General features: G+C 40.3%; 2 protein-coding genes across 2 annotated transcripts in view; both read right to left on the bottom strand.

Moving 5' to 3' along the window:
• Positions 1-12,149, bottom strand: part of CDSN (corneodesmosin) — a 189,233-nt gene that overhangs the window by 34,739 nt on the left and 142,345 nt on the right. The window lies entirely within an intron of this gene.
• PSORS1C2 (psoriasis susceptibility 1 candidate 2) overlaps positions 9,401-12,149 on the bottom strand; it is a 145,094-nt gene continuing 142,345 nt past the window's right edge. Inside the window, exons 2-3 of the mRNA XM_069073245.1 lie at positions 11,165-11,257; positions 9,401-10,102 (exon numbers count right to left, since the gene is read on the bottom strand). Of these exons, the coding sequence (XP_068929346.1) occupies positions 9,756-10,102; positions 11,165-11,216 (399 nt within the window). The 5' untranslated portion in view covers positions 11,217-11,257 and the 3' untranslated portion in view covers positions 9,401-9,755. The remainder of the gene's footprint in view (positions 10,103-11,164; positions 11,258-12,149) is intronic.

A 12,149-nucleotide genomic window follows, 5' to 3' on the forward strand; every position in this document is an offset into this window, starting at 1 on the left:
GTCCAGAGTCTCATCTGACCAAATCACACAATTCTTCCCAAAGTTGAGTCCCAAAGCAAAACCTCACATCAGGGTCAGTCACTACTCAGACAATTTCATCAGTCACTACTCAGTGAAGAGCCATGAAGAGGTTTTTTCATCTTGACTCATGGCAGGCTTTCAGATTCCCTGGTTCCAGTTCCTACCTGAATTCACCAAACTGTCACCTGGGTTCAAAGGCAGACAGCTCCCAGCTCCTTGTCCAGATCTCCATGCAGTTTCTGTTCCACCCTGAAGCTTACAGTGTCCAGTCCACCTTAAATCCTTCACAGTCTCTATTCCTGGGAGGTCAAGGCTTAACCAAGCCACAAATAGACAAAGTACTGACACCACAATCATGCTTCCTCTGTCTTCAGCAGCTCCAGCTGGTCCTTGGAAATCCTCAGCAGCTCCAGCTGGCCCTTGGAAGTCCTCAGTAGCTCCAGCTAGCCCTCAGAAGTCTTCAGCATCTTCGTTCTCAAAATCAAAATCACTTTCTCCATGGAAGTTTCAGTCCAGCAGCAGCAGCCCAGCCTTCAGATGCTTGTTCCAAGAAGTTCTTTGAGAAGTTCTGCAAGAAGTTCTGACTTTCCCATCTGGGGTTTTTCCTTATATACAGCATTGCTCCTCCCTGTTCAGCCCCTTCCTGTTATATCAGCAATAGGGGTTCCCTGTTCAGCCCCTTCCTGTTACATCAGCAACAGGGCTTCATACCTTCTGTTTCTTTAACAGAGGCTTAATTTGAAACTAGGTGCTAAGTACCTGTCAGTTTAGCAATGCAAAGGGATCTTCAGATTTCATTACTATTACAGGTAGTCAACTATGAATTCAGGATACACTATTTTCCAAGAGAAAATAACATGAATGTGAATATTCTATCCAATAAGCTACATGATATTGAAGCTATAGTGATACCACTAGAAGGGGTGAAGACTATCTGTGATAACCAAGGATCTGGGCCACAGACAAATAGAAGGACAGCTTGATAGTCCAGGACTTTTCCCAGAGATCCATCTTTGTAAATTTTATTTCATTGAGAAAATCATCTCTGACTCATTTACCCTTGGATGACTGGCATTACTGGGAGCAATGGCATAATGAAGGACTACCAGAAGTGATACAAACCAAGAAACAAGGGGGTAACATGCACTCAAGCCTCATTCCCTAAAGGGTACCTCGCCTTTACTTGTTTCCAAGATCTACCCAGGAGCTATGACTTCAGACTGTAAAGACTTTCATGGCTTCCATGACTTAGAAGAGACAGACGGAAACAAATGACAGCATATTACTCAAGGTCACTAATCAAGAACTTTAGGAAGAGTGAGAGAGTCCTGCCACTAAACTTTGTGTCCCCTGGACAAAATAACCAATCAGTGAGAAGCTACTCTATGCCAAGTACTTGAAAGATTTTCCTGTTTACTAAACAAACAAAGAAAATTTCTCACAACCACCTTTGGCTTTAATTAGTTGGACTCCTTAGAGAGTAGGAAGAAAAGAATAATGGGTAGTCAGTTAAGTGGACTCTGAGGAAAAGAACCTAGTAACCAGTTGTAGACAGACTGTGAGCATGACAGAGAGTGACTGTTAACAAACTTAATAGCTCATTAAGGTGATGATCCAGAGGAAAGAAGACTGTCAACACGCAAATTCCTGACAAAGTTTGCCTGATGGAGACCTTGGTGAGAAGGGAATAGAGGACTGAACCCAGAGACAGCTCCTATTCTCCCTGGTATTAGAGTAGAACACAATCCAGCATCTGAGAATGCTGATAGCCTTGGTCTTCCTCTGTATCAAAGAATGGTGATAGTCTAGACCACCAACCAGCTCCAATGTCAGTACTGAAAGGTTAGTAGGTCATATAAGGGCTAGAATAATTCAGCCAGTTATCAAGCTAACTTATAATGTTGCCAGAGAAATAGAAGTGGCTAAATATGCCTATAGAAATGAAAAAAACACTAATGGATGTTCATGTGACAAATTCCTAGGATATAACTGCATATGTCACTGTGATGGAATCCTAATAAAGCTGCCCCCAGCCCCAGTATTCTAACTTCATCACAGGCCTAGCCCCACTGAATAGCATCCCCACTGTACCTACCTATGTCCCCTCCTCCCCCCAATGTCCTAACTTCTCCATATATGCCTCACTACTCCCTGGAACAACAGGTGTGTCCCTGAACTCTTAGTTCCCACAGAAACAGCATGTGATGGGAACCGACCTATCTCCTCTATCTAGTCACTGCCCTCATACCCATTCCCACAGAAACAGGTGTGTTCTTGTATTCAATCACAATCACATCATCCATCCAGCCCAAGACAGGACCATAATAGTTAGCCATTTGGAGGGCAGCATGACCAGAATGTTTAACTACCAAACCATAGGTGGGACCCCTCCTCCATTACCTAATCCCTTAACAAACTTCCCCTACCTTTTTAATATTAATCATATTCTTATGTTCTATGTAAATTTTAATTGTGTAATCAGCATCTTTACCCTATAAAAATCTGTCTTGCTTTCTCTGAAGTTGCTAGTTCCTCTTGGAACTTAACCCACTTCATGAGAGGCATCAATCTCAATAAATTCCTATGCTTGGATTAGAGGTGGTCTGACTGAATTCTTTGAGATAGTTCTACCACAACACATCGTGAAACTCCAACAGTTTTTGGATGGGCAGAGCCCCCAACACAATAACTATATATTGATTCGTGTATCTGTGACTGCATGGTTCCTGGGATGTGTTTTTGTTGTCTTCTGTTTATTTATTCACTTAAGGTATCTGTGTGCCTTCTGCTCCACCTTATGTTTATTCACTTATACACCAAATAGCATGCAAGCAGTATTGCAGAATGTGCAAATAATATATTCTACATGTAATGGAGACATATAGTTACTAAACCAGCTATGTGAATTGACATTTTATATTGTGCTGTGTTTACTGCTAGACAGGTTGGAGAGCCAAGAGAGAGTAGTATCAGGAAAATCTAGAGAAGAGGGAGTGTCTCAGAGGAGAGATTGGTCAATGTGCTACAAAGAGATCGAAAAAGAGGAAGACTGAGAAAAGACCATTGGATTCGGTAATTAAGAGAGCATTGGTAACACTAACTATAGCAAATAAGACACACAAAAATCTAGGGAATATGCAAAGAAGGGGAAAAATATTTTTTAAAAAAAATAATTATTTATTTTTAGTTTTCAGCATTCACTTCCATAAGATTTTGTTTTAAATTTTCTCCTCTTCCCTCTCCTCCCCCCTTTCCAAGACAGCATGAAATCTTATATAGGCTCTACTTATACATTCATATTAAACATTTTCACATTAGTCCTGATATAAAGACAAAATAGAACTAATAGAAGGAACCATGAGAAAGAAGAAGAAAAAACCAAAACAACAAAAGAAAAAGAGAGTAAATGGTATGCTTCCATCTGCATTCAGACTCCCAAGATCTTTCTGTGGATAAAGCTATTATTTTTTGTAAGTGATATGATGATCTGTCTGGAGCAGGGGTGGAGAACCTGCAGCCTCAAGGCTACATGTGGTCCTCTAAGTCCTCAAGTGTGGTCCTTTGACTGAATCCAAACTTCACAGAACAAATCCCCTTAATAAAAGGATTTGTTCTGTAAAACTTGAACTCAGTTAAAAGGCTGCCCCCAAGGACCTAGTAGGTCATACATGGCCTCAAGGCCCCAGGTTTCCCCACCTGGACTAGATGACCTAAAAAAGTCAACTAAAATATTAATTGAAACAATAAATTCAGCAAATTTTCAGGATACAAAATAAATCAGCATTTCTGTATGCTATCAACAAAACTCAGTAAGAAAAGATAGAGAAATTCTATTCAAAATATCTATAGAATGTATAAAATGTTTGGAAGTCTGTCTTTAAGTAAGGACTATATGAATGCAAATGCAAAATGCTCTTTAGAGAATTTAAGAAACACTTAAATAATTGAAGAAATATAAATTGCTCATGGGTGAGCTGTGCCAATATAATAAAAATGACAATACTATGAAAATTAATTTACTTTTTGAGTGTCATACTAATCAAATTATTATAGAAAATATAAGGAAGTTTATCTGAACAAGAACATCCAGGGAAAAGGTGGAGTGAAATGGGAAAGAAAGGGATGTCTAGCTGTAGCAGATCTCAGACTATATTATAAAACAATAATCACCAAAACTCTTCAGTATCAGGTAAAAAGAGAGAAATCAATCAGTGGGATAGATTCAACACACAACATATAAAAACAAATGAACATAGTGGCCTCAATAAACCCAAAGGGGCCAGCAACTTACTAACTACTAAGGTAAGAACTAATTATTCAACAAAAACTACTTGGGGAAAACTGGGAAGACGTCTAGCTGAAATTAGATATAGACCAATATCTCACACCATATAACTAGGTGCTACAGTGCTGTACTTACGAAGACATGATTTCCAAACCTACCTCAGGCACTTGCCTGTGTGACCCTGAGCAAGTAACAACCTCTCTCAGCCTCAGTTCCCTCATCTGTAAAATAGGGAAAATAGTAACATCTACATCACATGGTTGTTAAGTGGATCAGACAAAAATCATAAGCTCAAAGCACTTTGCGAAACTTAAAGCAACCATAAAAATTCTAGCTAATATTATTATCATTATTTCTGCCATATGCCAAGATAAGCTCCAAATGGATACATATTAGATATATAAAAAGTTATACTGTAAACAAATTGGAAGAGTGATTCAGATTTACAAGAATAAGAGATGTCCCTGAATGGATAGTCAAAGGAAATGAACAAGCAGCCTACAAAGGGAGAAATCCAATCAATCAATAACCTCACGAAAAAAAATGCTACAAAATGAAGGGCAAATTAAAGCAACTCTGAGGTTCTACCTCACAATATCAGACTGACAAGGATGAAAAAAAATAAAAGGAAAACAACTATTACTTGAAGGACCACAGGGATGTGTCAGTAAGCCCGTGAATTGGTCCAGCCATTCTGCTAAACAATTTAGAAATATAACTCAAAAGTCACTAAACTGTGACTTTTACCCCAATTAGGCCTAGACTCAAAAGAGATTTTTTTAAAATGAGAAAAATGACCCATATCTTTAAAAACAAGCTTTATAATAACTCTTCTTATTATAGCAAAGAACTAGAATGCTTAGTGCCTATTCGCTGGGAAAAGGCTGAACAAATTATGGTTTGTGAATGAAATGGAATATTATTGTGACATAAGAAATAATAAAAAGAAAAATTTCAGAGAAACCATAGGTTTGTATGAACTAATGCAGAATAAAGTATGTATAGTAGAACAGTTTCTACTATGATTAAAACATGATAAAGAAAAACAACTTTAAAAAAAAAGAAAAAACCAACTTTGAAAGACTTGAGAACTCCAATCAACACTATGCCAGAGAACTTAGAATAAAAAGTATGTTCACACCTTCTGACAGAGGGGTCATGGACTCAAGATGAAGAATGCAGAATTCATTTTCCAATATGACCAATGTAGGATTTTGCTGTACTTCACTATGCATATTGTTACAGTCAGTCAATAAACATCTATTAAGTTCCTGCTGTGTGCCAGACACTGTGCTAAGCACTGGAGCATAGTAAGGAAGGGAATATAAATATATTTGTTGAAATCCCCTAGTATCAGGGCAGAACTTCAGAAGAAAAGTATGAGCCAAGAACTGAATGCACTGAGGAAAGAAGAGGAATGTCCTGGATGCTGGTAGACAACAGTTACCAGAATTTCAATTGGGTAGTAGATATGGACTGAGTGAACCTCAAAAAAAGAAGAGGTTACTGAGTGTTGTGGGTAGAGTGAGAACATAGAAGTGGCAATAAGGAGCAAGGGATATTCCAACTCCCCTCACCCTTCAACCATTGAGTTGGGGGAATAAATGAAAGTGCAGCCAGTGCTGGAAAGGGAGGCCTGTGAGGCTGTAAGAGGAGGGACCGGGCCCCAGTGAGTGCAAGGAGATAGAAGTAGTGAGAAAGCCAAAGATTTCAAATTAGAGCAGTTGTGTTAGTGATGGGTAACACAGTTACAAGGGGCTTGTTTTTGGTTTTGTTTTAGTTTTGAATTAAGGGAAGGAATCAGAGGGCAAGGGAGTCTAGGGATAGGATACCCTCCCCTCACATTGTTGCTATTGTTTAGCCATTTTCAGTCATCCAACTCTTCTTAACCTTATTTTGGGGTTTTCTTAGCAAAGATAGTAGACTGGTTTGCCATTTCCTTCTCCAGCTCATTTTACAGATGAGAAAACTGAGGCAATCAGGGTTAAGTGACTTGCCCAGGGTCACACAGCTGGGAAGTATCTGAGGTCAGATTTGAACTCAGGTCTTCCTGACTCCAGGTACTGCATTCTGCCTACTGCACAGCTGCCCCCACCCTCTCCGTGTATCACACAAACATGCATTGAAGTAATTTTAACACCCAAGCAGAAAGAAGGCCAAAATCATAGACATTAAATAGGACTGCTGTGAGTTACATTTTGAATTTATTATATATTTAAACAGAAAAGCAAGTTGCACATCACAGAGATTTGCAGTTTTATCTACAATCCTCTTTTCTGTTCTACTATATATTTCAAAGTATCTAGATGGATATTCAAGGAAGACTAGCATCTCTGATGTGAGGGCTTACCAAGCCCTTTTCAGGGCTGCACATCCACCTTTGGTGTCCACCTGGCAGTCATCTCACCTGTGGCTTCAAGAAACTGTAGTATACACAGTGGTCACACCCCAATAAATGGTGCAGGCAGACTGGCTAAAGCAAGTTGAAGGTAACCAATGGGTGACAAACCCATCTGTGAAGTAAGGAAGGTACCTACCCCAAGCAGATGAAGACTTCCCCTAGGGGAATGGGTAGATCAGAAAAATTTATTCCAATGGCCATAAAGGTGGCTGAAGCAGGCTCTGTGGAGCGCTTAGAGCTTGGTCAGATATCAAAGATGCCAAGGTCATCCACCACATCCCAGGCCATTGCTAGTCACCTTGACTTTTGTCTTGCCACTGAAGTTGAATGATTCTGGAAGAGAAAGCAAGGCTAACAACTTTGTGCAACTCTGCCTCACTTAAATCCAATTCACTCTCAAGGCAAGAATCACCCCGTGATGTCTTTGAAAACAGAGAACAAAAACCAAGAAAAAATGATGTATTTAAAAATGCTTGTTTTAGTTGGTATTTGTTAAGCTTAAAACAAAAAAATCAAAATATTTCAAAAGATCAATGGACTATAGTGCTATATAAGAAATGATGAGTAAGCTGATTTCAGAAAAACTTGGACTCATAAGAACTGATGCTGAGTGAAGTGAGCAGAACCAGAACATTGTGCACAGTAACAGTAACACTGTGCAATGATCAACTATGATTGACTTAGCTTTTCTCAGCAATTCAATAATCCAAGATAATTCCAAAAGACTCATGATGGAAAATGCTATCCACATGCAGAGAAAGAACTTATGGAGAATGAATGCAGATCTAAGCATACTAGTTTTACCTTTTTTTTGTTGTTTTTTCCCTTGGTTTTTTTTTTCCCTTTGCTCTGTTTCTTCTTTCACAACATGACCAATGTGGAAATATATTTTATATTATTGCATATGTATAGTCTGTATCAGACTCCTTGCCACCTTGGAAAGGCAGGAAGGGAGAAAAATTTGGATCTCAAAATCTTTTAAAAAATGGTGACCCCCTCAAAAAAATTTAATGGTGAAAATTAACTGTAATTGTAATCCCATGTAATAAAATAAAATGCTATTAAAAAATAAAACCATTGGTAACTTGGAAGATAATAGTTTCAGTGGAATGAAGAGGTCAGAGGTCAGAATGAAAGGGGCTAAAAGGGAGTGAGAACAAAAGCAGAGACAAATTCAGAAGATATAGGACAATAACTTGAGGAGATGGTAGAATCACATGAAGGATTTTTAAGACTGGGGGAAATCTGGTCATGTTTGTAGGCAGCAGGAAATAAGATGACAGATAAGAAAAAAATTGAAGATAAGATTGAAGAAGGGAATGATTATGAGAGTTATCTGCTAGATGGAATCAAAGTACTAGTAAAGGCCTTTTGTTGAGGTAAAGGGCTGCCTCTTCCTCAGAGTAAGGGAGGAGAGAATTTGGGCTGTCAACAGCTTTTAAGTAATGTCAACAACTTTAAGAGTCAACAGCTTCTATTTTCTCAGTAAAGTATGAAGAGGAAGTCCTCTGCTGAGAGGAAGAGTGGTTTGAGAAGAAAGGCCACAGTGAGGAATGGGAAAGAGAACGAATTAGGAAGAAATAGAAGGATTGACTTACTGATGAGAGCCTAACAGATATTAGATAAAAATTTGTAATGAACACAGTCAAGCCAGTTCTATGACTTATCATACCATTCAGCCACAAGTGAATAGAAGCCACAGTTGTGAATGGTAGAAATAATACAAGATTGGATTTTGGCAAGGCAAATGCAGTGATAGGACAAGGCAACAAGAAATTGGAATGAACATAAGGGGTTATGTGTCCTCCTCCATGGAAAACTTGCATTATATTGACACAAAGGGAGAATGGCTGAGAAACTCCTCAGAGTACATTTACACAAGCCACTGCTTGGACCCTAAGCTTGATCTCCTCCATCTCACTTCTGCAGCATAAGCAGAAACAGATTCTGGGGGCTCTAATTTCTGAGTACCTTTGCATGAGTAGATGAGACCTGTGTTTTTCTTCTAGTACCTCAATAAGTGTGTTGGGAGGTTTATCAATTGTGTCTGCCTGAGCCATTTGGTGAATTTTTAGTGTGGAAGGGGCAGGTGTAATATGGCAATGAAGCATTGAAGTTTTTGTCCCTTTCAGACTTCAAATGATTGTATTTACTGCTTTGTAAAGAGAATGAAACCCTTGTGTGGCTCACATTCTAAATGACCAGGTTTATAAAATTATAAAAACTAGGAAAGGCCCTTTCTCACTTTAAGGTTTATTCCTTTAGCTTTCCATATCTTTACTCCTTTACTAGGTATGAAGAAGTTTTAGTTAGCTTGATGCAATAACTGGGCAGCTAGCCATTGTCTGGCTAAAGGCCCTGGTGGCCTTCAAAAAAGAGCCAACTCTAGAGGATCCTCTTTTCTGGAAGTAGAGAAGAGAGCTAGTCAGCTACGGAGGAAGAATCTACTTCCTGAGAGGGAATAACTTCACACTTTCCCTTGCACTTGTTCCAAAGTAGGATGGGGGACTGGGAAGAAGAGGAAGGGATTTCTCTCCTACACACTCATATCTGCAATGGCGCAATACATCCAGTAGAAGGTGCTATACCTAACAGAGAGCAGACCCACAGAATTCAACAACAAAATAGTTACTTGTTTTTGAGGATCAGGGTCAGGGAGGCCAGAAGCAACCCCATTCAAGAATAAAAGTATATGGATACACAAGGATTAGTGTGGTTTTATTTTTCCTTTTCGTGCACGTTCTGGTATCTTCACCTCTCTGTCACCAAATAGTGGCAGAAAACGCAACTGCGCCGTCCTAGTTGTGGAGATTCTGAAAGAACTGGTTCAGGAGGACAGAATGAGGCAGGGATACACTCTGGGGGTGACCCACAGGAATTAAGGTAAAAATGGAGGGAAAGGGTAAATCTTTGGGAGGATATTGAAATTAGAAGGAAAAAGATAAGGGGGTACTGAGGTACGGAAAGGTTACAGATCCAGGGGAATGAGGAAGATGTTAAATGAACCAGGTCTTATGTGCATGAGAGAGAGGGATTGAGAACACCCAATTATCTGTATTCCTCTTTGGGTGGATCAAGATCTGGCTCATCCTGAACATCTACCTCAGGACCAGGGGGCCAGGGATTCTCAGGGGGCTGGGGTCCAGCAGGCCAGGGGTCATCAGGCCGTGGAGGCTGGGGAGTAGTTGTTTTAGGGGGCTCAGGGGGCCAGACTCCACTTTCAGGCAGATCTCTCCAAGTGCGACTAGGTCCTGGGGGTGTAGGGTCTTCAAAAATAGGGGGTATCCCTGGCCATGGATCACCAGGGACTGGAGGACCCTGTAGCCATGGTGGCACACCCTCTTCTTCATGGGCCTCCAGGGCTGGTGGTAAAGGGTCATTGCTGCCTGTGATGCCTGTAAAGGAGGGAAAATAAGAGTGGAGTAAAGTCATTGGAATAGATGATGCCCTCCCCATAAACGTTTATGAATGACAGAATTCAACTAAATCCTGAAATGAACATTAATCCTTAAAACCGAGGACCTAGAAACTCCTAAATTGCCATGACACCCTAAATTAATCTGAATTTTTAAGTGAACTTGAACTGATCAGTCAGCTACATTGACCTCAACCCTTAAGAATGTGCAAACTTTAAGCTAATCAGTACCCTCAAACTAAGCTCAAAATCAAATAGCCAACAAAATAAATTGACACAAACTCTTAAAACTTATCTATACTCCTAAAGTGATTATCATCAAATCTAAAATCATTCAAATCTCTCAAATGCCTCTTGATCATTCATTCAAATATTTATTAAATACGTAAGTTTGCTAGTTACTGGGGGAAAGATACAAAGATGTCTCATGGGACTTGTAGTCTAGTAGAAGAATAAACTAGAATTACATTAGAAAGGTTTAACACAACTTTTGTTAAGAAAAATCTAAGGTGGGAATTGGAGATCAGAGAAGGAACATGAAGGTGGTGGTATGAGTTGTAAAGGATAGGTAGGAATTCAACAAGCAACATAGGAGGAAATTCCCCTAAATATCATTTTGTTGTTGTTTTTAATGTTTTTTGCTTTTTGGAGAGGGGAAGGAAATTGGGGTTAAATGAAATTCCCCTAAATATTAATATTGGCTAGAATACTAATTTCCACCTCAATTCTGATCCATTAACCTCCACACCAACCCAGATCCCCAAACAGAAGAAACCCCTCAAGTCCACAGCATGACCTATATCCCAAACATGGTTGGGCCCCAAATTCATTTAATACCCTAAAATGCAATAGCCTGAAATAGCCTTTATTCCATTTTAATTTTTTGATCTACATAAACCTCGGATTTTCCCCTCAAATGCCTTCCCAACCTGTATCTGTATGTCACCCAGTACTTTTATCATTTTTCTTCCCCCACCCCTCAGATCACCAAGTTGTTCTCACACCTCCATTCCACTATCTCTCCCTTGCTTCCTCTGCTCACCTTCTGCAAGGAGACAAAGAACCAGTAGTCCCAGTAGCTTCCAGTTCAGCATGGTGAAGCTGTCTCTCCTGGCCCCAAGAGGAAAGGCAGATTGAGTCCACAGTGCCCAGAAACTGACTTTATAGGAAAGAGAGAAAGAGGAGGAGCCCAAGTTCTGAGAAGGGAAAACCCCAATGACTCAACTGGTGCCAAAAAAGAGGCAGCTGGACAGACTTGTTGGGAGGGAGGTCAGGGAGTTGGCATCTTTGGTATAACCTCTCAGTCTCAGGGCAGTCTCAGCTGTCCTCGTTGCCAGTTTCCCTGGCTCTCCATGTCAGCCATCTGGGCATCTACATTCTTTGTCCCTGCTTTCCCCTACCCAAGTAGCTTCCAAGTCAATACATACTCCTCCCCTTCCACTCATACTGAGGCCTCCATTTTGGATGCCCTACCTCAGTCAGGAGTCACAGCCAGGATGCAAATCATGTTTGGGGAAGCAGCCTAATTACAGAGGCAGTGAAGCAGAAGCAAGAATGACGCCTGGATTTGGGGGGAGGAGGGGAAAGAGTGTTATATGTCCTTTGAAGACAAGGGTCACAGCTGGGACACTATACCTATATACCATCCCTCAACTCTTTCCCAGGATACAAACATCTTCCTATAGTCCCTGTTCTTCTCAGGAACCATCTTTGTTCCACATTTCTACCCTTCCTCAGGGATCCAGGTGCTTAACCTCCTAGCTCTGAGTGTAAACTTCACCCTGCATGAAATAACACAAGGAAGAAGGTGGAGCACATTTGGAATGACTCAAAACAAGGAAAGAAATAGCAGGAAATCCTAATTCCTTTTTGCAATCAAGCCAAAAGGATTATTCAGCAGAAGCACGTTAGGGGCAGTCATCTTCTGCTTCTCCTGTCCCTCAGTGGCACTCCTCCTCCCTCTTCTGCCCTCAGACAGCCTTCTCTTTGGGCCTCATCCCCATTTCTAAGTTGGTCATTCCTTTGAA

Source organism: Petaurus breviceps, unplaced genomic scaffold, assembly GCF_028583685.1.
Source record: "Petaurus breviceps papuanus isolate PSGF00001 unplaced genomic scaffold, PetGlider_PUasm1.0 90865, whole genome shotgun sequence".
Classification (NCBI taxonomy): domain Eukaryota; kingdom Metazoa; phylum Chordata; class Mammalia; order Diprotodontia; family Petauridae; genus Petaurus; species Petaurus breviceps.